General features: G+C 37.0%; 3 protein-coding genes across 4 annotated transcripts; all 3 read left to right on the top strand.

The window, feature by feature from the left end:
* The first annotated feature begins 5238 nt into the window (after positions 1 to 5238).
* LOC133879649 (protein LNK3) lies at positions 5239 to 10514 on the top strand. 2 transcript variants are annotated; one of them, XM_062318296.1, is made up of 6 exons: positions 5239 to 5434; positions 6298 to 6681; positions 7092 to 7353; positions 8895 to 9011; positions 9102 to 9250; positions 9778 to 10514. In XM_062318296.1, the coding sequence occupies exons 2-6, from the start codon at positions 6308 to 6310 to the stop codon at positions 10073 to 10075; spliced, it is 1200 nt and encodes a 399-aa protein (XP_062174280.1). In that variant the 5' UTR covers positions 5239 to 5434; positions 6298 to 6307; the 3' UTR covers positions 10076 to 10514. The 2 variants fall into 2 exon arrangements, with proteins under 2 accessions (XP_062174280.1, XP_062174279.1); XM_062318295.1 differs by having other exon boundaries at positions 5253 to 5434; positions 6298 to 6675.
* A 2259-nt stretch (positions 10515 to 12773) lies between these two features.
* On the top strand, positions 12774 to 13747 carry LOC133880472 (protein MIZU-KUSSEI 1). The gene has a single exon (XM_062319420.1). The coding sequence runs from the start codon at positions 12812 to 12814 to the stop codon at positions 13568 to 13570; it is 759 nt and encodes a 252-aa protein (XP_062175404.1). The 5' UTR covers positions 12774 to 12811; the 3' UTR covers positions 13571 to 13747.
* A 3391-nt stretch (positions 13748 to 17138) lies between these two features.
* LOC133878794 (pentatricopeptide repeat-containing protein At1g80270, mitochondrial-like) lies at positions 17139 to 25205 on the top strand. The gene is made up of 3 exons (XM_062317329.1): positions 17139 to 17287; positions 17965 to 18505; positions 23691 to 25205. The coding sequence occupies exons 1-3, from the start codon at positions 17253 to 17255 to the stop codon at positions 24936 to 24938; spliced, it is 1824 nt and encodes a 607-aa protein (XP_062173313.1). The 5' UTR covers positions 17139 to 17252; the 3' UTR covers positions 24939 to 25205.
* The last annotated feature ends 222 nt before the right edge of the window (positions 25206 to 25427 follow it).

Genomic DNA, 25427 nt, shown 5'->3' with positions numbered 1-25427 from the left:
AATGATAGTGCAGTTTTAGATGGAGGGCTCTCAGCCACTACTCTCATCCTTGCTCCTCAGCCACAAACCTTTTTCAGCTGAAAACTGTTAACTCCTGGACCAAGAAAAACCCACCAGAGATTCACTCGTTTCTATCAGTTCTCTTCATCTGGGTCGAGTTCTTTCTCTGAATCAGGAACTGGGTCTTACTCAATTTCTCGAACAAGCTTCAAAAGGTGTGCGCTTTAACTTTTCATCAACTTCTTTGTAGGCTGATGTAATATTTATGTTCATGTGCATGATTTTATATATGATTCTTGTTACCTTGTACCATGATGTTGTTTTTCGGCAGAATTTTGATCCTTTTCAGAGTCTGTGAAGACTCTGATTTTGTAGGGCTGGGTACTTTTTTTTTCCTAAATTTTTCTTAATTTATTTGATGATGCAGTGCTTCCTGTGCCGTAATTTTTCTCTAGTTAAACACTTAAACTTAGGTTTGTTTGGTAGCTGAGAAAAAAGGTAGGGAAAGAGAAGAAATTAAGCTTCCAAATTTAGAATTACCATCTGATATTAGATTATTTTTGATCCTTCACTCAACTGAGCGGCATACACATGCTTGTCCTAGTGGAAGTATAAGCTATTCAATTTGTAGTTTTGAAGATAAAGAAACTCCAAGCATAAAATCTACTATTATTCTTCTTGTTTTCCTTGAATATTACGATTTCTTACCGATAGTGATAGCTACTTCATGTAGCTCTTCTTTTTCTAATCTGGTTCTAGAAATAGGTTTAAACTCCGTTATGTAGGCTCATTTTCCAGGGTTCTCCTTGTTAGTAGTTTTTAGTATTACTTGATTTTAGGTAGTTTACCAATTGAGAGAGAGAGAGAGAGAGAGAGAGAGAGGGTGTACCTCTTAAGGCTCTGTTTGAGCACCACTGGTACATGCTTTCTTAAGTTTTGTATATTGATCTGTTTCTTATTCAAGAACAAAAACTGAATTCTTTTCTGTAATGGTTACTAATTGAGGATATGATACAGTTCTGATTGCTATGGCTATTCAATCTTATGCTCTTTTCCCATTTTTCTTCTTCTTCTTATTATTTTTTAATCTCAGATCGTATCTCATGGATTGGTATTTTGGGAGTGGAATCGATGATCTTGTTGTCCCCAAATATCAAGAATTATCGGATAGGCTTCCATCACCAGATAGCTGGTCAAAATGGGGAATAAGGGAACCCGAAAGTTTCAAGGACATTGATCCAACTATTTCAAGGACATTGGATTTGTATGTCTTCATCCTGTGGTCGCTTTACATGGCCACTGACAACTGCAAAAAGTGCAAGACAAATGGTACAAATTAGAATATTAAACTTTGAGGGGAAAAAAGAAAAAGAAAAAGAAAAGGGAGGGCATAAAACTCGTGTTCCAAGGAGCCAAAAAAGGACCTCCCGAATAGAGAACTTCATAGAAAACATAAAACTTGAATACCACATCAAAATTGTAGTGTGAATTCAAATAAAGAAATAATAAAACAACATACACAAGGCTGTATAAGATGGACAAAAATCCAGACTGGAAAGTGTTCTTAAACATTTTTGGCCCTATTAAACTTGAGCTGCATGGAATCAGAACCAAGTAAAACTTTTATATACACATCACAAATACTAATTTAAGAAATTCATGGAATGAAATACGGCACATATTTTCTTCTTTGAAGTTGCCCAATAACAAACTGAGCAGTAAAATAATGACAGAATGGGTTCAATCTAAATCTAAACAACTAATTTCAACAGAGAAGATACATTGAGAGAAAATAACTTAAAATTTGCTTTTCAAGTCTATACAACTTTGAAATCACATCACTATCACATGACAGGAACACAACTTCAAGGACACAAACACAAGTGTTGTTTCTATGATCTATGGACAGAAACAACACAAGTGTTGTTTCCAGAGCAAACAAAATTCAGCCAATAAAAATTTCTATGATGTATGGACACAAACACAAGTGTTGCATAATTGCATTCCAACACAGATACAGGTTGCCACATATGGAAATGCCACAAACCTAAACATGAGGATACAACTACATTTTTTGTGTTAATTTTCCACGTGAAATAAAAGTAAAAACTTATTTGAGTTTTAATTTGTTTATTTATAAAAAAATAAAAGTACAAACTTATTTGAGTTTGAATCTGTTTATTTATAAATTTGAAAACAAAAAAGGGAATGGAAAGCGCAAAGCCCCTCTCCCAACATGAACATCTTTCCAATGAATCAGAGCAAGCCATCAACAGCACCAGACTTTGCAAAAACATAACCAGAACCAGTTGAACCAATTTACCTAGACTGACCTTGAATCAACAATCAAACGAATTAACAAGAACAGACGAAATTATATATCTTTGCTGTGATAGGCAACACAAACGTGTAAACAATCCGGAGTTGGCAGGGAATAAGAAGAAATAAAACGTAAACAAAACTAAAATTAAAAAATTAAAAAAAACAACCAACGAACCAGAAGTTCCTAACAAATATATTAACCAAATAAAATAATCCAAACTTACTCATCAAAAAAAAAAAAAGTCATAATCAATGACTACAAAGTTATGAAGCACTCCAGTGGTTATTCCAATTGGATATATAATCAATCCATTATGTACAATAAGTAATAAATTCAAAACTGAAGGGGGAAAATCTTGAGCTTTTGAAAAATTAGCTGAAAGTTGTGGCCAAAAAAAAAAATCCCAAAATATAAAGAAAACATTCTTTAGAGAGAGACATAATTTGTTTACTCCGACCCAAGTTTTCATCAATCAATCAAAGGAAACCCTAGTTGCAAACAGTTGATATGCAAGACATAAGAGAAGATGTAAACAAGCGAAGAGGAAAAATTAAGAAAAATAATGAAAATATAACCGTGAAGTAGGATCACTCATACCAGCTTGATTGATTCTCGGGAAAAGATTTTCCCGGAAAAGGGTGTCGCCGTCGCGGGAAAAAGAGACAGTTGGGTTCTGTTGTGGAGTCTTAAAACGAAGAGGATTTGAAAAGGTTATCGTGCCTGCGCTTGAACTTTTCTCTCGTCATCGTGGGTTGGGCTTCCCTGGCTTTTGGGCCCAGTGAAATTAATGAGCGGAAAAGCATACGTATTTATTTTTATAAATATAAATAAAATAAAATAAAAAGCAAAAAAGGATCGGACAACCCAAAAAACCTAAGAACTATTGGGGATGGGCAAAGTGATTGGCTCGATCCATTGAGTTTTTTACTCAAAAGACCAAGAGAGGCAGCCTTAGATGGCGGTTTGAAGAGGCATTGAATTGCCCAAAATACCGATTGCAGCAATAAATCCTGACAACCATACCGAAAAGAGGAGCACCGAAGCTGTTTGAACAAAAGTCACTGTGAAGTAGCAACGCTGCACCACTGTGGCATCCAGTGAGGTAGGTACCCAGAGATATAAGCTTGAAAAAGAGGATACCAACTATGAAGATCCAAAGAAGAACGGAAGCCGAGGATCGCTTGCTTGAACAAAATCACTATAAATATTACCGTTTTGGTCCAAAAATCAACTTAAATATGATCGTTGGATGCGTCCAAAATCAATATAAATATGACCATGTTTTATCGCATTCATACAAACAGCATAGTTTTCTTGTTACTCTATAAACTTAACTTCATTATCCCATTCTTTGTCTTAATAATGACTTTCGTTGGCATGTTTCGATCATCTTTCCCATAACTTATAAAACGTAAGCTACCGGTTAAGGTACAAGATACTATCATTATCGTCTGGACAAGTAGACACCAAACCCATAATCGCAACGATTCAATTGTAAGAGTGAAGCTCTACCAATCGAGCTATATCCTATCGAGTCAAGTGGAGCATGCATGAAAGAGACAGATGCTGCTTATATTCTTTTACTTAAAACAACTGGGCCATCTTGAATTTGAACCGTAGACCTCGCCTGTGAAGTAAATCATCGTACTTACAATCCAACCAACATGAAGAGAATCAATATATTCATTTTTACGAGCAATTCATCATTTTTGGACAAATTTATTGTATCCTGAAACAATTTTGTCAAAATCTTTTAGCATTTTAGAAAAAAAGACAAAATACATTTTAAAAGATATCGCCGTTGTGATCGAGCCTTGAAGTCTTATTCTTGCCTTCATATTTTGTTTTTGAAAACTTTACTTACTACCCTTAATATTTCACCACTCTTGCAATCATTTACTTAAACTTTAAAAACTGTCAATTTAGTGTATCAATTTTTTCAATTTTTTTTTTTTAATTTCATCAAACTGTTAGAATTTTCAATTAAATTCTATTAAAATTTTCAAAACATTCGTATATATTTTTTAAAAATAAAAATAAAAATAAAATTCAAATATTCTAGCATGCGTATTTTTACAAATCTCGTTAAATCTTGACTACCCCCTAGATTCTTGTAATTTTTTTTAATTAAAAAAAAATTATTTTAAGAATTTTGACTAACCATTCCGTTATATCATGGAGGCAATGTTATCCATTCAAGTGATAGAGTAAGACTTGATTCACCTTGATCCACTCGGAAGGGGACAAAATTTAACCCCACCACAGCTGAAGATATTATTGTTTTTCCTGACCACACGAATACGAATAAAATAAGCATGTGGCAGCCGTCGATCTAATGTGACGTGTGTCCCTTTGGATTACGAATCGTGTGGCCCTCCTCTTCTCGTACTCTGTACACCTGTACTTTGTGTCTTTGATGACTCCTACATCTTTAAACTCGTATTAGCCAAGCAATACCTTTTTGTCGCTCCCATTGTTTGCTCTTCTCTTCTCATCTCATCTTGGCCAGCTAAGATGATCGACATGTGTTTCGTCCTCCTCGAGCCCCACAAATCCTCCACGTGTCGAAAGGGTTACGTGTAAGGAGCGATAAATCGACACGTGTTTCGATACAAGCCTCTAGACACTACGTGTCACCACGAAATGCCCAAAATAACCGCGTGAGTTGCGGCAGGTGGTGGACCAATTGAATGTGAAAAGCCAGGGGTATTTAGGGCATGAAAGTTGACGATTTGCAAACCGACACGGCCACGGCAACGCACGCCACCAAAATCCCAAATTGTCCTGATTTCAATCAAGTGGGACCAATGCTGCCACGTGGGCCAATGGTAGTGCAGTTTTAGATGGAGGGCTCTCAGCCACTACTCTCATCCTTGCTCCTCAGCCACAAACCTTTATTTGACTCATTTTATGCATTAAAAATATATACTTGGCCTCTAAATCCCAGCCGCCTCTGTTTTTCCTTTTCCAGCTGAAAACACTGTTAACTCCTGCACCAAGAAAAACCCACCAGAGATTCACTCGTTTCTATCAGTTCTCTTCATCTGGGTCGAGTTCTTTCTCTGGATCAGGAACTGGGTCTTACTCAATTTCTCGAACAACCTTCAAAAGGTGTGTGCTTTAACTTTTCATCAACTTCTTTGTAGGCTGATGTAATATTTATGTTCATGTGCATGATTGTGTATATGATTCTTGTTACCTTGTACCATGATGTTGTTTTTGGCAGAATTTTGATCCTTTTCAGAGTCTGTGAAGACTCTGATTTTGTATGGCTGGGGACTTTTTTTTTCCTAAATTTTTCTTCTTAATTTATTTGATGATGCAGTGCTTCCTGTGCCTTAATTTTTCTTTAGTTAAACTGAGGTTTGTTTGGTAGCTGAGAAAAAGGTAGGGAAAGAGAAGAAATTAAGCTTCCAAATTTAGAATTACCATCTGATAATAGATTATTTTTGATCCTTCACTCAACTGACCGGCATACACATGTTTGGCCTAGTGGAAGATAAGCTATTCAATTTGTAGTTTTGAAGATAAAGAAACTTCAAGCATAAAATCTACTATTATTCTTCTTGTTTTCCTTGAATATTACGATTTCTTACCGATTGTGATAGCTACTTCATGTAGCTCTTCTTTTTCTAATCTGGTTCTAGAAATAGGTTTAAACTCCGTTATTTAGGCTCATTTTCCAGGGTTCTCCTTGTTAGTAGTTTTTAGTATTACTTGATTTTAGGTAGTTTACCAATTGAGAGAGAGAGAGAGAGAAGGGGGGTACCTCTTAAGGCTCTGTTTGAGCACCACTGGTACATGCTTTCTTAAGTTTTGTATATTGATCTGTTTCTTATTCAAGAACAAAAACTCGAATTCTTTTCTGTAATGGTTACTAATTGAGGATATGATACAGTTCTGATTGCTATGGCTATTCAATCTTATGCTCCTTTCCCATTTTTCTTCTTCTTATTATTATTTTTTAATCTCAGATCGTATCTCATGGATTGGTATTTTGGGAGTGGAATCGATGATCTTGTTGTCCCCAAATATCAAGAATTATCGGATAGGCTTCCATCACCAGATAGCTGGTCAAAATGGGGAATAAGGGAACCCGAAAGTTTCAGGTCACCTAACAAATGCTTTATCATGGATGCAAATTTGGCTCAACAACAACTCAACCATTATGGTAAAAGCATGCGTAATGAAGTTGAGTTGGATGCTTTCCATGATAAAGATCATTCCTGTAGTTCGAGCATATGTGAGGGATTCTCAGAGGAGTCTTTTCAGCAGAGAGCACTTTCCCGTGGTTGGCCAGCTTGCCAGCTCAATGACTTAGCGGGATTCGAACAGATGAACGACATTTTCTTGTACAAGTGTAACTTCTGTCTGGATTACCTTGATTTATTTTATGTAGAAATTTCTCACCTGATTTAACTCGACACCATAGTCAATGACATTTTAGGAAGCTCAATGGCAATTGATTGTGCTTATTTCTTATACTGCACAGATCCATCAGAATTTGGACCATTTCAAACCATGACACCATCAATATGATAATTTTAATTTGAAAAGCAGGAGTTCCTACCATCAGTTGTGGCAAGGGCTCCAGTACTATTTAATGGTCTGATTTTAAAAGATACCTTTATATGTCCCGCACCATTTGCAATGCAATAGAGCCATTCAATATCCATGGGATGTCCAAAGCCCTGCACGTTTGGTGTATTTAAATGATCTATTCTTCTTGTTTTAGGACTTAACCTCTTATGGTCTTCCCTTAATGCAGGAGTTCCTTAATTGAAGATCTGCCAGAGGCGGAATCTGCAGATGGGTCATTTTACTTTTCTCCTGAATCTAAATGTGACATGATGCAAATCGATAATCTAGATTCACAAAGTATGTGGAATGATGCAAACAATACTACGGGAAACTCAAAGTATCTCAAAAGACATGCCTTGTCTCCATTAGTGGGATGGGATAATAGAGATTTGACTGCTGTGCAGTTTATTCCATGCCACTTGGACCAAATTGATCAGCCACCAGTAAAGGTTAGATTTTTCCATCTGCTGTGAGAAGTGCTAATTTAATTGTTAACTTCGGTGGTACAAAATCTAGACCAGCATGCGTAGTTGAATGGTTGGAACTATCAAGTGGTCTGGTTCCAGGCATGGACTGCTGGTCTTCAGAGAAGCCTTATTAATGAAAGATCTTTATGCATTTGTAATTTAAACAACAATATCTGAATGTACTTCATAGATAGCATTAGTTCTGCTTCTGGCATTGCTCAGGTATGTTGATGTTTGGATAGTTGAAAGTTCAACTTTTTTCCCATTAACTGGAATTATGGTTCAATATGGCATTGTTTTCAACATTTGAATTACGTGAACGCTATTTCTACTGTTTCAGACATCAAAACCCCTAAGTTTTCATGGTTAACTGTTCTTGTTTCATGCATGCATTGGTGGGTTTATTCTTATTTCTTATGTTAATTCTTTTCTGTTTTTGATTTTCTAAGAATTTACATTAGCACCTTGCTCTTTATTCAAGATCTTGTTTTTCAGGGTGTTAGACGCATGAAAATGAATCTTATACATTTAAAGATCTAATGTTTTGTTATATCGTTTCCCGGTTTAAAAAACTTTAACCTACTTTACTGCAAAATTGATGAGGAGGTTAAAGAACATCTTCAAAATTGTAGTTACTTTTCTCTTTTTCAAATACCAGTAACCAATTATGATATCTCATTGTAGAAGCTCAATACCATCACTGTATTAGGCATTATAAAATCCCAACTCAACTTGTTGATCCAACTACTTTGGGTTGGCTAAGTTAATTTAGTGACTGTAGGGAACATAAATGTGGATTTCTATTTTGGAGGTTTAGTTTGCATTCATCATGCTTTTTGGAGCACTTTTGTTATGGTGAAGGCTCTTTAGCATATATGCTTCCTACACCAATTCGGACAGTGACATGTGCTTTTCTCTTAATATTGTTATGATGGTACCCTTTCAAGAAACTGGTATCCATGTAGGATGCACTAAGCACTTTCAAAGACTGGGACTGATGATGCTCTATAATTTAAATTTCTGTTCAAAGGTCCATATTTTCATAGGAACAACATTGAGCTTTAAGTTCTCTTTGCCTCTTGGTCAGATTCTTATTTGGGTTGAAAATTCTTTGCGACTGTTGGAGTATTATATAGCTATTTTAGTCCTTAAATTTGTGAAACTTCAAATTTCCTTATATATCTTTATATTTACTTTATTTGGAATTGAGTGCTTTAAAATTGTTGATAGGCATTAAGGTACACTGTATTCTATATTTCAGTGGAAATATTTGACATGAACTTGAAAGGAGTCTACCGGGTTTTGTATAAGCAGGGTGATGTGCTAGGTTCCTTTTATAGAGCATGCAGGCATGCAGCAATATAATTGCAGAAAGCTAAATGCTATCCTAGTATTTCTTCTAGGAAATGATATTCTAGAATTACCTGTTCTCTCCACTATTACCTTTTTTACTTTTACTGCAAAAGTCGACTTTTTTAATACTTCACACAAGGTTAGGCAATGACCTTAATTTTCTTTTAAAGGGACCCTTTGGAGAAGACACGGTCTCTTCTGAGCAGATTAGCACGAATGGAAATTTGGGTCAGGAAACATCGCCTGAAGAATCTGTATTGCAGGAGCTTGAAATGGCGATGACACAGGTGAATGAAAAACTCAACAGCTTTTTAGCTGCATTTGTATTGGAAATATTTTTATTGCTTATCTAAGTTCCTCCCTTTGACTGTATCCAGTTGACGGAGAAAACCCGGATTTGCTTTCGGGATTCCTTGTACCGCCTTGCTAAAAACTCAAAACAACACCACCTGGCAACACAGAAGCAAGATATTCATCTTGCAATGGAAAAGGCCCCTCCATGGACAGCTCCTGATACAACAACGAGGTACACTATGAATTCACCTCATGTTTGTTGCAGTTCTTTATTATTATGTTGAAGTAGTTCCAGAATTTCCATTTGAGCTATTCAGTGTCATTGATGTTCCAACAATCAAATTACAAGCCAGAGGCATCATCTGTGGCAATAGGACTAACCTCATTTCATTCTTATATTTTAGAAGTGTGGAGAGCTATTCGGTGACAGCAACTGTTCCTTTGATTCCTGAAAAATCAAAACAATCTTATTCTATCAATAGACTAATCCAGACTAATCCCACTTCATTCTGTGTTTTAGATTTTTTTTATCTACTTCCACACCTGTTAAATTTTCCTGTGGCATTAACAGTTAAACCACATTATTAGGACAATTTCTGTGTTAGTGTATCATTGCAATGCTAGATGCATTAACACGTGGTTGTTAGGCCTCATTTTGGGCAATGACTCTCCATCCAATTTGCATGAAATACTTGTGTCCTTGTCCTGGTTGCATTTGCGGTTGACCTCTCTTGATCAAAACATAAATTTCATTTTCAGGTCTGAAAGTAAGAAAGCAATGGAATCAGAGACGAATGTCGTTGACCGAGCCGTCGCAAACCTCATGTTCAATGAAATTGACTTTAGCGGAAGAGAATTTTCCAGTGCAGCATCAGTAAACTCCGATGAAGGAGTTACTGGAGACACCCAACCACCAGTAATATCCAAGCCGAAAGTCGTCAAAGCTATCGGACCACCGAACTACAGCTTGAATCAATCCAAAATCCAACAGGTCTCACACCAACCAATTTTACCAGGTGATGCTGAAGTTCCAACCCTTGCTCAAAGAGATCCGTAGGCAACAATTTTCTCAAGAAACGCTGAGACCACTGAAAAAATAAATAAAAACTACTAAAGATATGCTGTAGAGAAGAGGAAATCTTTCGTACTGGAGTTTGGTTCTATGACATAGTGGGTGAAGGCGATCTGAAGACTGTCATGAAGGCAAGGATCCATGAAACCAGAGCTTTATCTACCAAAAGAGCATGAAACAATTTTCTGGAATGCCTTTTGCTATTTGCATGTATATACCCCCTTCTATTTATTTTACAAGCTGGTAGTTAATTAGTATGCAAGGTAGTTGTACTGACTCGATACACTATAGCTATAGGTCTTATCCATTCTTTTCTTCCTTTATATTTATTTGGAAAGAAAAGAAAATCTTCAGGCTCTTTTGTACAAGTTGGAGTACTTCCTTTATATTTAAATGAGTAATGTAATGCTATATGTTGAGGTTAGAGTTCTTTTGAATTGCTTGGATAATATTATTCTTGTAAACATCCTCTCTTGTGCCATATTGAAAGTAACAGCTAGTATATTCCTTATTTGAGTTGCTATGAAGCTGGCATTTGTTTCAGAGGAAAAAGGGAATGCAGCCTATACCTTGCTCTGTTGGTCTCCATTTTGATTAGGGTTCAAGGAAATTTATTCCATTTAATTTATTAAAATAATGTATGTCCTTAGAACATATGAGACTTTAAAATGCATTTTATCGGTTTAAATATTTTTCAACTCAATTTGAAGGAGAACTTATCTTATATAGGTTTTTTCTCTCCTTAATGGGTTCCAATTTAAGTAAAATGGAGATAATTTATTTTACGGTCAAGATTTTATTTTTTAAATGGTGTGACAACATATACATGTTATTAACACTGTAAAATCTTATTTAATTATTTCTATTTCACTTGAAATTGAAATTGAGAGAGTTCTAATTCCCTGTTATGGGTATTTATCAAGTCCTTTTCCCTTAAAGCCCAAAAAAATTAGTCTAAAAATCACACATTATGGCAACTATCTCTATCAATTTATTATGCATAGAAAATACTACAATCTTAACCAGTAGCGTAAGTGGAGTGAAAATGAAAAGTCTCTGCCAGCAGCATCATGACCCCACTGGTTGAACGTCGAAGCTTGTAGATAGATTGGGGCTGGTTTAGTGCCTATCCACAAAAGCCTCTGCCGGCGGCACAAAGACATGTACACCTTCGAAGATGCCACCTAGTGCCTATATATATACATATAGCGTTGACTTGGTCAATAAACAATTGGATTCTTCTCAACTATCACTCTCAATATGTCAACTTATCAATGGTGGCTAGCTAGAACCATTCAAATCAACCTTAATTTTCCCAACTTCGGAATATTGCAGAAGGACATGACAATATTTTAAGATACTTTTTGGAGCGACAAGAAGTCAGTTTACAAGGATTGGATCCCCTGTAATTAGGCTCCAAAAAATCGAGTAATATAAGAGAAGGAAGTTACGGGGTTCACCTAGTCTGGATAGGTGGGTTCCGTATCTGAATCTGTTCGGACAAATAAGCCTAAATGCCTCATCTGACTAATAACGAGCAATCTTAGTCACCTGCTATATATATATATATATATATATAGTGGAATAATTGCATCATTGGTCCTGTGGTATACCATAATTATTTTTCACTCCCTATGGTTTAAAAAGTTCATGGGAGGTCCTTGTGATATGCAATAATTACAAATCGATCCCTGACGTCAAATTCTGTTAAAATTTTTAACAGATTCTGTCAAATGCCACGTCAGCGATACGTGTCGCCAATAAGATGGCGACACGTGTCTACCGTAATAAAAAAATATAAATTTATTAAAAAAAATAAAAATACTTATTTTTTTAAAAAAAATTCAAAAAAAAAAAAAAAAAGCTGAAGCGGCCGGCCACCCCCAGTGGCCGAGGGTGGCACGGAGCCACCCCAGTGGCCTGGGGGTGGCTGGGGGCGGTCAGGCCACCCCCAAAGGGGTGGTCGGCTCCTTCAGCCTTTTTTTTTTTTAATTTTTTTTTTTTAAAGAATAAGTATTTTTATTTATTTTTTAATAAATTTATATATTTTTATTACGGTAGACACGTGTCACCATCTTATTGGCGACACGTGTCGCTGACGTGGCATTTGACGGAATCTATTAAAAATTTTAACAGAATTTGACGCCAGTGATCGATTTGTAATTATTGCATATCACGAGGACCTCCCATGAACTTTTTAAATCATATGAAGTAAAAAATAATTATGGTATACCACAGGGACCAACGGTACAATTATCCCATATATATATATATATATATACACACACACGAGGCTACACCAAAGCCTCAAGTGGGGCATGTTTAATTGGGTAAGCAATCATTTTTTTACTCGGGTTTTATCCGACCCGTTTTTTATATCGTTTTTTTTACCCGACTCAACCTGAATCAAATGTTTTAAAAAGGTGAAAACAAACTGCTTTTTAGCTGGTATGCAACTGCTAATTAAAACTAACATCATCTCTTTCATTTACCTATCTTTAGCTAATTAAGGTAACTACCCAAAAGCCTAACCATAAGTCAGTATTAAAACAATAAATATATTAATATTTTTCCACCCTAATTAATAAAAAAAAAACCAAGCCCATGAGCCTACGTGCATCCCACAACTACTTCCTCTTCATATATACCATGCACCCCCACTGCCACCAGGCACATATCTCATCATAGACCGGCCAGCCTCTCTAGCTAGGAACGTACCATATGGTGGTGCCACAACAGCCAGCACCGTCGACACGGTCACCGCCACCGACTCAACCGGAAGCGTCTCAACCGACGACTCCTACCCGGCGGCCGCCTATCTCCCTCCAACCTTCACATAGACACAATCCATCGAAATCCAGCCGGCTCCTCCGGCGTTTTCGTTCCGTGTTCCAGTCCTTCCCAATCGTAAACATCCCGTCGTGCAAGATCCCGATCTCGCTCCACGGAAGCCGCGGCCTCCATGACGGCCACATTCACGGAGGGAAACGCATGACCGGCACGCTTTTCGGGTTCCGTAAGGCCCGGGTGAACCTTGCCATCCAAGAAACCCCAAGAAGCCTACCCATCCTCCTCCTTGAGCTTGCGATTCCAACGGGGAAACTTCTACAAGACATGGGAATGGGACTCGTCAGGATTGCGCTGGAATGCGAGAAGCATCCCCACGACAAGACCAAGATCATCGACGAGGCTATATGGTCCTTGTATTGCAATGGTCGGAAATCAGGGTACGCTGTGAAGAGGGAGGCGACAGACGATGATTTGAGCGTCATGCAAACGTTGCATGCAGTGTCAATGGGCGCCGGCGTGCTTCCAAGTGAAGTGACGTCGGATGATCATCAGGGTCACGACGGCGAGTTGATGTACATGCGAGCGCATTTCGAGCGGGTTGTTGGATCGAAGGACTCGGAGACGTACTACATGATGAACCCCGACGGCAACAGCGGGCCTGAACTAAGCATCTTTTTTGTTAGGATCTGACGGACGTACATCAAGTTTCTTGCTAGCTAGGGGCCGTTGATATAATTTTTCTTATCTTTTTTATTTTTTTTAAAATTTTTTTTTGTAATTATACATGCTTAAGTTTTATGAAGTGTCAATTCAATGTATTTATCTTTCAATTTCATCGGTCTGTTAGAATTTTTTATTAAATCCTAATGAATGAGTGTTAAAATATCTAAAATACCATTCAATTTTTTTTATTTTTTTATTTTTTAAGGAAGATAAAAAAAATTGTAAGGATTTAGGCGTTGGTCAAGATTTGACAGAATTTGTAAAAATATCCATGCTTGAATTTTTGAATATATATATATATATATATATATATATATATATATATATATATAGAAAAAAGAGGTATTTTGGAAATTTTGACAAATTTAACGGAAAATCCTAACGGATTGGTAAAATTGAAAAAAATTGTAAGATGGATATATCGAATTGACACTTTATAAAGTTTAAGGGTATGATTGCAAAAGTGATGAAAGATCAAGAGTGGTAAGTGAAGTTTTCTCTTTCTACAAACTAGGTCGTAAGAATTCGTCAAACCCAGTCTCTAAAAGTGTCATATATCCCTTAAACATATGAAAAACACAAATTTTCTTATTAATTTGTAAGAAATTTCTGCCCTTATTATGCCGGTAGATCATGATCATGAATTGCATAGTTTTCCATGCAAATGGACTTGGGTTACGTATGTTTGGCTCGATATATATCTCCATGCATGGCCATGGATGGATGCTTGCAAATTAACCAGCCCTTACGTTGTACAATATTGAAGCTAGCTTCTTGTTGGAAGTGTTGGGGCCAAGCATGCATGCAGGATGTTATATATGTAACGAATTTATGAATTATCTACCAGGATGATCGCTTATTTCGTGTTCCAATGGGAGAGGGTTAATTATTTTGGGGTACGAAAAATGTGCGCTTTTTACTATTTAAGTGGCGGACTAAAACTCTCAGAATCAGTCAAATTAGAGAAATCATACATGAACTTTCCCTTTTACACTTCTAAGTGCTTGCTTCTTAACGTATTAATTGCAGAAAGAGAGTAAACAGATAGGATTAAAAAATATTGTAGTAGAAAGCTGACGTGATAACTTTAACTATCTCAATAGTCAAAAACATTCTATCTCACTTTGAGATTGCCATTCTCCCTCGCGCTGGCCATTTCAAGCGGTTCCAATTCGATATTTTCCCAAAAGAAAATTGAGGTGGTTTGGTCACCTTTATCTCCTTTTTTATTTTTATTTTTTTCTAGGTCAGTTTTCTTTTTTAATTTTTTTTTACCAATTAATAATTATGAAGGGTAAATATAATTTTTCAATGGTCAAAGTGAGAGTATTTTTTGAAATTTTGATCAAATTGATCACATGCAACTAAGGGTGCCAAAGCCACCTCAAGTATTTAGGCAGGTGGAACAACCACCCTCAAGCATTGTTTGGAGAATGCTCGACCACCCTTGAATCACATGAGGGTAGATTGACCACCTTCAAACACATGATGAGCGGGTTTTGGGTGTGACCGAACCACATGGGAGTAGATTAGCCACCCCTGGGAGGCTCCTCCCCATCTCCCTCTTTCAATGACTTTTATTTTATAATAATTTTTTTTTAACTCTAACCGTATTTGCGTAAATTTTAGTTTATAAACTTAAAAGTATTTTCGTCATTTCACGTCCTTTTAACATTTTTCACTAACAGTGTTTTTTTTTTTTTTGCAAGAAAAATGGTAGTTCATTTCTGAGGTTGAACGTGGCATTTGTAGTTTATGGATGAAATGTGTAAATAAGTGATAGTTTAGGAAAAAAAAAAGGTAATTAACCCTTAAATTTAAGCAAATTTTTATTAGTCACATAAATTACTACTTGAAAAATTAAAATAAAGTTTTCTTTGGTATTAGAGTAATGTTTAATATTTTTCCATTATTTTACCATGTTGGCATGGCATTGTTAATTTAGTATTGGATTTTTTAATTTTTTTTTTAACAAGAACTGATTTAATACTAAATTGACAATATCTTGCCAGCATAATAAGATAATAGTGACATAGTTGTATAGTATATACCATTACTCAAAGTATTAAAGCTCACCTGACAAAAGAACCATTGTCACTTTGTAAATTACTTAAAAATCTAATTATAATTTTTTTTTATTTAATCTTTTAAAGACCAAATTCATATATACGTGGCTTTTAGAATTACCATTTCATCAAAATTAAATAGTGGTCTAACACAAATTTAATGGTAATTTTAAAAGTCATATCAATTTTGGGAAGACAAAAAAAAAATGTGGTATTCCTTCTAGCATTACTTATATATAGTCTATATAGATGAATGATTCAGCGTTTTCCGTGTGCCTTAATTGGAGCTTTGAGAACTTAAGGACTTTGGTCCTTAATGCTTCTTGGTACAATATCTCCTTCAAGACTGCAAGCATGAACTTCTTGCGCATCCATGCTACGGCTTTGGCGTCGCTCGGATGCCTGGGTGTTGAGTAGTTTTCCAACGTCACCGATTGGAGTCAGAATGCTCCTCGGCCCCTTGAAGTCGCCCAGCCTTCCTTCTAGCTTAACTTTATATATATATTGCTTTTTGCATATATTTTATACACAAAATCTTACGTGGCATTTATTTAAAAGGCTTTAGAAATGGAAAGTATATTTTTTTAAAAAAAAAAATTAAAAATTAAAACAAGTATCACTAAAATTTTGTGTATAAAGTGTGCAAAAATCATCACTCATGTATATATACATAGAGATACGTGTGCGTCTAGAATGAAATGCTGTGTCACCCATGTTGGTAGACCGTAAGATGGTTTACATTGAGAATTACTCGTGTAGAATAGGGTTTTAGGCTCAGCGGAGAGTGCTCCTTCTCGGACTGCAAAGGTTTATCTCCCACCTTCAGAATGTGGTCTCTCCGTCGAGCGGTTCAGCCTTTCAAGTAACTCTCTCTCTCTCTCTCTCTCTCTCTCTCTCTCTCTCTCTCTCTCTCTCTCTCTCTCTCTCTCTCTCTCTCTCTCTCTCTCTCTCTCTCTCTCTCTCTCTCTCTCTCTCTCTCTCTCTCTCTCTCTCTCTCTCTCTCTCTCTCTCTCTCTCTCTCTCTCTCTCTCTCTCTCTCTCTCTCTCTCTCGTCTTCAACATACAAAACTTGGACTTGTCTGCCCAGCTATTGGTCTCAATACTTGTATCTTGTAGCACCCATTAGAAAAAAGTTCTTAAATTATCGCTCGGATGCCTGGGTGTTGAGTAGTTTTCCAACGTCACCGATTGGAGTCAGAATGCTCCTCGACCCCTTGAAGTCGCCCAGCCTTCCTTCTAGCTTAACTTTATATATATATATTGCTTTTTGCGTATATTTTATACACAAAATCTTACGTGGCATTTATTTAAAAGGCTTTAGAAATGGAAAGTATATTTTTTTTTAAAAAAAAATTAAAAATTAAAACAAGTATCACTAAAATTTTGTGTATAAAGTGTGCAAAAATCATCACTCATGTATATATACATAGAGATACGTGTGCGTCTAGAATGAAATGCTGTGTCACCCATGTTGGTAGACCGTAAGATGGTTTACATTGAGAATTACTCGTGTAGAATAGGGTTTTAGGCTCAGCGGAGAGTGCTCCTTCTCGGACTGCAAAGGTTTATCTCCCACCTTCAGAATGTGGTCTCTCCGTCGAGCGGTTCAGCCTTTCAAGTAACTCTCTCTCTCTCTCTCTCTCTCTCTCTCTCTCTCTCTCTCGTCTTCAACATACAAAACTTGGACTTGTCTGCCCAGCTATTGGTCTCAATACTTGTATCTTGTAGCACCCATTAGAAAAAAGTTCTTAAATTTCTCATTTTGTTGCAGTTCCTGCCCATTTGTTTTTCTGAATTTGTTTTCTTGTTTCTGGTTTTTGTTTATATATTTGATTTTCGTATTGGGTTAAGTAAGACAAGCACATTGCTTTGGTGGATTGTGATAAAATTCTGGAATTGTTCATTTACTGAATAGGGTATGCCACTTTCCTCTCTCATATTTCGCCCTGACTCTAATACTTTATATCTGTTTTAAGTTCTTGAACAAAAGTATATCTTAGTTTGTAATTTCGTTTACCAACCAAAGCATGCCCATTTGCCTACTAGGTCTTGCTTCCAACTATCCGTGTTATGCCTTATACGTGTGTATACCCCTTGATAAAAGATTTTAAATTAAAAGAAAATTTTCTTATGGTTTTGAATTTATATAGCAATAGCTGGTTATGCTGTTTGTGGTAGCTTTGACTGATACCCATGTTATTCCTCAGAGTTTTAATACAGTTGCACCTTTTATCATGATAATTTTTTACTTCTTTAACTGTCTAAATTTCTTGAATCTCGTTCTTTTATTCATAGGAAACAAGGGTATGGCCTTGAGGCTTCAAGGGTTTTTTGTGTTAAATCAGACACTTCGAGTAATGTGAGAGGAGACAGAGCAATTATGTGCTGTCCTGCAGAATTAATATCTACTAGAGTCCTTTCGGTGAATGTGTTTCACCACACAACTGTTCTTGATAGAATCTTTGTGGTTAGTCGTAGTCTTTGTTTACAGGCAGATGCAAGAAGTAGTGGTGAGAACCCTGATGTGGAGGATGGGTTTTTGGAATCTGATGTAATTGAGGAAAATAATGCTGAGGAAGAAGATGGGGAAGAAGTAGCTTCAGAACCAGGAATTATGGATGATGATTTATCTGATTCTGAGATAGGTGTGGGTGGTAAAGATTCTGACAAGGAAAAGGTTTTAGGGTTGTGCAAGGCTTTAATGGATGCTCCAAGCCACTCTGTTGCTAGTGTTCTTAAGAAGTGGGCTGAGGAAGGGAATGATTTGGAGCGATTAAGGATTTCTAGTATTATAATTAACCTTCGGAAGCGTCGGATGTATGGCAAGGCATTACAGGTACTTATTCTTAATATTTCCATGAATAAAAATTTACACAGTTTAGCATTTTTTCCCACATAGATTATGTAGCTGCTTGTCTCATGGTTTTGTTAAAATGCATATGTTTGCTTGCACTTTGCTTGTGACATTTTTTGTGGCGTCCCGCATCGCCTGGGTGTGGGAAAGGGAATGTGCTTATATAGAGCATACTCTCTCTAAATGGTATGAGGCCTTTTGGGGTAAAACCCAAGAACAAAACCATGCGGGCTTGGCCCAAAGCGGACAATATCATACCACTTGGAGCGGACTGTTACATTTTTGTACATCTAAAGATGAAATGAAGATGTCTTTTATAAGTTTGTCATTGTTTATCATAATGTTGTCTATCACCTTGGTAGGCGTAGTATGCAAGCATTGATTCAAATTAGATATTTTATAAAGTGTGCAATAAATGTGCGGCCTCTTTCTTGTTGGTCCCTATATATGATGTAAATACTCTTCTCTCATACACTTGTTTCATTAATCCAATGATCATTTGGACCCATATTTGAAAATTTTGAGTTGGGTTATTACCCTGGGTCTAAAATATATTGCACCATGGAAGTTGTAGATACACCTTATTAAGTGCACTTATGATATGAGAGAATATCTCATGTCCATATGAAAAATTACTCTTATTCCAAAATGGTTTGCCCCTAAATGTATTGCAAGATAATTTTAAATTCTACTCCTTGGAATTCAAATCTATATAAACATTCCATGATGTGTTAGGGAATGACACCATTACCAATGGACCACTAATATATACCACCATTCTAGGAATTAGGGAGTCTTATATGTAATTCCTAATTTTGTATTTTGTGAAATTTCATTCTGTAATTTTATGTGCATATGATTTTTTTCTTTAGATCGTTTAGCAAATATTTATTGGAAAATAAAATTTATAACCTAAGAATATCCCATAATTCTTTAGTAGAAAACAGTGGGAAGCTAAATTTCTGTATTGTATTTATGTAAAAAAAAAAAAAAAAAAACCCTACTATTTCTATGTTTGAGCGGTTTAATATTATTGACTTTAGAGGACATGCTTTGTACACTCGTTGGAAAAAGGGAAGATGACAACCTTGTTGTAATGAAACCCACTTTTGAAAAGACAAGGTTTGAAGATAGAGACCCTTGATAGGGAGGAGTACCAATTCATAAGGCTCAAAACTGCACATGGATCTTGAATAGGAAATCGTGACAATTTATTAGGGATAATCAAGACTTGAACCAAGTACCTTTCAGATGACCATGCTCTGATATCATTAATCATATCACGTACCATCACCCTAACTTGCCTGCCTACACCTGCATGTTTATTGCCATTTTTCTAAAAAGTTGGACACACCATCATTCTAGTAAGGAAGGACAACCATACCATGTTAGAGCATTCAACTTGAAAGCTTGAGTTATTAGGAAGTGGACCAACAATATACATCAAGCATAACACTTATATCAAAGAGTCTGAGTGTTTATTTTGGCACTTGATTTGTGTTTATACTAATGGATCCTCCACCTAATAGTTTCACGTTTTGGGACTGATTTTTCCCTAACATGGATATGAAGTTTTATTTCTTTCAAATGTCTTGGATTTCTATGCTGGGAACTCCACTTGTTTCATTTTCTATTCCAGTGCCTGTTTCTGTCTTTGTTCTGGGTTCCCCCAGTAGTTTCACACATTACAAACTTTCTCCTCTTTATTAAGGTCAGCTTTCTTCTTAACCTTGTCCTTAATAAACTTTGGCTTCCTTTTATTTTTTAATCGAAATATCATTAAAAGCGAAAATTGCTATTTAGGCACACAAGAGTATATAGGAGAAACTCCTGACTAGAAGGCAAAAAAAGAACAAGAAAATTATGAAAAATAAGCTCCTAGTGAGCTACAAACGCAGCTGTCCCAAGTAGAAAAAAAAAAGAAAAACTGAAAAAGGACTTAAGCTCTGCCAACATTCTCTCACAGTTCTCAAAACTTCTGTCATTTCTGAAGCAGCAAGCAACAACATACTCCCCAACACACTCTTCAATCTTCTCCACCACCTTCCTGCCTCACATAACCAAAATACCGCCAGAAGCCCCTCTAGAAGGAGAGTAACACCAATCCATATGTTGACACCCCCACAGACTTCGCACTACACTGCTGGAAATGAGTTCCAATTTGGACTCCTGCAAGCTTTTACAAGCAAATAATATCTGCCTTCCACTGTCTAAGAAGATTTTTGACTCTCAGACACTTATCACCCTCATTCAAACCCCTCACGTTCCAAGATAGCAATTTGGGCTTCATAAAAAGCCATTGGTAGCCCTCCCATTGATTCTACCGCGGCTAGCACTGCCACTGTACACATCATAGTTTATGAAGCAAACTAAACTTCTTAATTCTCTATTCATTTTTTTCCCGAACTGGAGCAAGAAGCCTACGCCTACTCAGAGTTGCTCACTTCAATGGACGTAAACAAGGCCAGCAGCTGCTCTTCAAAGCCCTTGCACGAGAGCCCCACGAACTGAAGGAACTCTATTGCCATTTATAAAACCCAAGCTTAGGGCAGAACACTCAGTGGAGTGGGCTCCTCCTCAGAGAACAATTCCAACTCCAAACCAGGCCAGGAAACACAAGCACCGCTTCTTCCCACACCTCCCACAGCAAGGTTGTCTTCATTACAACAAGGTTGTCTAATTTTTGCTAAGAGTCACCACTTGTGTCGTCAGTCCTTTTTAGAGCTTCCAAAGCCTTTCTCCTTTCAAGGAACGCCTTCTTATACTCTTTCACGGTTATAGTGCTATCATTTTTATATTTGTAAGTATAATTCTATGGATAACTGTTGCAAAGACTTTTCCATGCCAGAACAAAGACTCGGCATTTGGTTGTTACCATCAGGTTACTTTTTTCTTCTCTAAGAAATGACCTTATGAACAACAATGTCAGTGACAAGCAATTAGAGATACCAGCCTGGACCTATGATAGTGTACATTGCCATTATTCTCAAGAGCTAGGCCTTACCACCATTCTTCTGAGGGCAACCGTAAATATCTTATGTTGCTTGTTGGGAAGATCAACACTTGGAAAGTAATCTAAGAAGCCAGTTGATATGGATGGTGGAAACCTCTAATACCACAGTTTTAGTGTATTTATGGCTACTTCCTAACAATTTAAACTTATGGGCTGAGGGCTGATGGTTTTTGGTATCAAGCCCCTGGTTTTTGTTTGTTCTTTGACTCCAGTCAGAAGCTCATTTCTATCTGCATTTGCATCTATTTGGTTGGTTGGGCCTGTATGTCTCTATTTTTCTTTCTGTCAGTCTGACTCTATGACGGTAAATTTGGAGCTTGATGGTTTTATATATTAGTTGGGTCTTGACCCCAAGGGGTAGGTTAATCGGATAGGGACTACACCTAATGAAACGGGGTCACTAGTTTGAATCTCTCATTCCTCCTCTCCCTTGGGGTCAAAAAACTAATCAAAAAAAGAAAAGAAAAAATAGTTGGGTCTTTTCATGTAATAGCTTTAGCTTTTGGGGCTTATGGTTCATCAACACTTTAAAAGTGGTTCAGCTGAAGGATTTATAAATACATCTGTGACTTTGATTAAAGAACTATTGAGTACTTGGTTTATTGGGTTTGTTTTGTGGGATGTTGTTTGGGGCGGGTCGTGTTGAGGTGTTTGTTTCTCGTATACTTCGTGTGTACTAGGGGCGCCTTATGCTGTTATTTATAAAATTTGCATTTACTTATAAAAAAAGTACTTGGTTTATTGGAGGCATGGTTCCCTAGTTTCTTTGATTCTCTATTTTCCTCTCTTTATCCCTTTTTCTTTTCCTTTTCCTTTTCTTGATGCTTATATTGTTCACAACCCTTGAACAGCTCCAAGCATGGCTATTTGCAACCCTTGTCATACTTCTGGAGGTGCTGGTGTTTCACTGTAGAAGCTACATATCCACTATCTATGATTTCTTTTGTCCAGATTATATTTCCTATTCTCTATTTTCTTCCATTGTATATCCAATGTCTTAATCTTTTATGGTCTTACTTGTGTTTAGCTATTTAGGTTGTTTCTTTGGTTTATGCCACCTTTGGCCTTTTCTGAACTTTTAGGTCTGAAAGGGTGAAAAAGGGAAATAAATTGCAAGATGGCTATCTACAGCTATAGCTGTCCAACAAGAATTCTTCCCCCGACCTTTTCTACCATCACTTGCATCTCCATATAACTCAACACAATTAAGCCTCGTACCACGTGAATATACCTACTTGCAAAAGCATCATAACCATGTTGAGCATGTGACAGACTTTTTATATAATTACCTGATCTGGGTGGTGTTACTGGCAGTGAACCAATTTCTTATTTGGTAATGCGTTCCTCATTCATGGTTGGCGGAATAGCTTGTCCACCAACTTATCGCTGAAGGATTAAAAACTGCTCTCACCTCTCCACACTACCGCTGTATACACTTGTATATCTCACATTATGCATATCGCCACCATATCTTAGAATAGAGGAACCTCCTTGGAATTTTGGAGTTTTTGCTTGCTTGGTTAGCTATCATCATTCAGCAAAAGGCTACAATATATTCTGTCTGGCCTGTCCAGTATTTGTTCTGTTTCCTGCTACTCATCAATTATGTTTTATCCCTGAAGGTGCAGGCGAATGAATCAAACAAAACAGCATTGCTTTGCATTACATTTTCGTTCTACATTTGAAATTGCATTTTGTAGTTCACATTTTGCATTTACATTTTGTGGCAAGGTTTAATTGAATAGATCATAACATATCACAAAGTGATTTTGTTTTATGTTACCTATTAAAATGATACAATTTTTTGGCTTGTGGTCTGCCTAGGACACAGTGAACACTTCACCAAACTTGTCCCATGCCTTTAATGAAGTCAGGTTATGATGGTTTAAATGTGGTGTGCACCCATAGAATTATCAGTTGAATTGATGGATGATTTGGAGTCTCCTTTGCATAGTTTTTCTTTGTGTTTCAACACCATATCTCTTGCCGTGGATAGTCGTTTCCTGGTGTCAGTTACATGGTGCCTGACCTATTAGCTTAGTGATGGCAACAATGATCTGCATCGCAAACAATGTCATGAAATTTAAAGCTAGATATGGCAGAAAAAGATTCATATAGCTGACCCTATGTAGTTGGTTTAATGCTTGGTTGCAGTTCTCAGAGTGGTTGGATGCTACAATGAAAATTGACCATACTGAACAACACTATGCTTCTCGCCTTGATTTGATTGCTAAAGTGCAAGGTATCCAAAGGGCAGAGAGGTACATAGAGGATATTCCAAAGTCCTTTAGAGGTGAACTAGTATACGAAGCCCTCCTAGCTGCCTGTGTCCATGCTTGTAACATGAGGAAAGCAGAGGCCGTGTTCAAGAAAATCAGGGAGCTGAAATTGCCAATCACTGTTTATGCCTGCAATCAAATGATCACTCTCTACAAGAAGCTTGACAAGAAAAGGGTAGCCGATATCTTGTTGTTAATGGAGAAAGAAAATGCCAAGCCATCTCTTCTGACATATAGGCTCCTAATAGACATCAAAGGTGCGTGCAATGACATTGTAAGGATGGAGCAATTGTTTGAGACTATGAAGGCTGAAGGAGTGCTACCTGACATCAATGTTTTAACTACAATGGCTAGACACTATATATCTGGGGGGTTAAAAGATAAAGCTCTAACTGTACTGATGGAAATTGAAGAAGGAGAGTTGAAGGAAAGTATTAAGGCACGTGGAGCATTGCTACCTCTATATGCTTCTCTTGGCCATTCGGATGATGTCGCTAGAATTTGGAAGGAATGCGAATTGGATCCAACGTTGAGGGAGTGTTCTGCTGGTGTCAAAGCTTGGGGCAAGCTGGGCAAAGTAGAAAATGCAGAAGCAATCTTTGAAATGATGCTTCAGAAGTGGAAGAAACTGTCTTCAAAGCATTACTCTGAACTTCTGGAAGTTTATGTTAACCATAAGCTTGTGACTAAGGGGAAGGATTTTGTGAAGCAGATGGGAGATAGCGGGTGCTGGATTGGCCCCTTTGCTTGGGATGCGCTAGTGAGGCTCTATTTGGGAGCTGGGGACGTGGAAAAAGCTGACTCCATTTTGAACAAGGCAGCTCAGCAGACCCGGACCAGGCCGCTGTTCAACACATACATGGTTGTCATGGAACAGTATGCAAAGCGGGGTGATATACATAACACTGAGAAAGTATTTCACAGAATGAAGCAGTTACAGTATGCCGGTCGACTCAAGCCATTTGAGATTCTGATCCAGGCATATATCAATGCCAAAGCTCCTGCTTATGGGTTTCGAGAGAGGATGAAGGCAGAAAACATATTCCCAAACAAAGCATGTGCAGCACAGTTGGCAAAAGCAGATGCGTTCAGGAAGAAACGGCTGCCAGATTTGCTTGATTAATGAAGGTTGGCTTCACTGGAGTTGCAATATTAATGTCTTAGTTTGTAAACAATTCAGTAGGTTTGTAGGATGTCAAGTTATGTAAACAATATAGTAGGGTTTGTAAGAGGGTAGTATGCCAGAATAAGAAATGGATTAGAATTTTTGAAAATATGGTCGGGGAAATTTCATAGGAAGTGGTCGATACTTTTTGGAAAATCTTCTGCTGAGGTGATTTTTGGATAATTCAATTCATATTTAATGTTCAATTCCCAGAATTTTTGTCTATTGCATTGTTTTCTGGACTAAACATATGATGTAGAACACTTCTCTGATATATAGGTTTAATTTTGATTGCATGAACTGCTCAAGAGAAATAGACAACTGCAAAGGACTAACCCCCAATATAAAAGCATGTTATTGGAATGATCAATAATAGCGACATAAGAACATTAATGTGAAGGGTGGCTTCAAGAGCTACTAGGTGCATGCATAACTAATTTTGTAATG

This window comes from Alnus glutinosa, chromosome 10 (genome assembly GCF_958979055.1).
Source record: "Alnus glutinosa chromosome 10, dhAlnGlut1.1, whole genome shotgun sequence".
NCBI lineage: Eukaryota > Viridiplantae > Streptophyta > Magnoliopsida > Fagales > Betulaceae > Alnus > Alnus glutinosa.
This window is presented reverse-complemented; position numbering and strand designations above follow the sequence as displayed.

Coding starts and splice junctions, on each gene's coding strand:
- LOC133879649 (XM_062318296.1), top strand. CDS start 6,308: ATGGATTGGTATTTTGGGAGTGGAATCGATGATCTTGTTGTCCCCAAA. Junction 7,354..8,894: donor TTGATCAGCCACCAGTAAAG/GTTAGATTTTTC, acceptor TTTCTTTTAAAG/GGACCCTTTGGAGAAGACAC. Junction 9,012..9,101: donor TTGAAATGGCGATGACACAG/GTGAATGAAAAA, acceptor GACTGTATCCAG/TTGACGGAGAAAACCCGGAT.
- LOC133880472 (XM_062319420.1), top strand. CDS start 12,812: ATGGTGGTGCCACAACAGCCAGCACCGTCGACACGGTCACCGCCACCG.
- LOC133878794 (XM_062317329.1), top strand. CDS start 17,253: ATGTGGTCTCTCCGTCGAGCGGTTCAGCCTTTCAA. Junction 17,288..17,964: donor CGAGCGGTTCAGCCTTTCAA/GTAACTCTCTCT, acceptor TTTTATTCATAG/GAAACAAGGGTATGGCCTTG. Junction 18,506..23,690: donor TGTATGGCAAGGCATTACAG/GTACTTATTCTT, acceptor GCTTGGTTGCAG/TTCTCAGAGTGGTTGGATGC.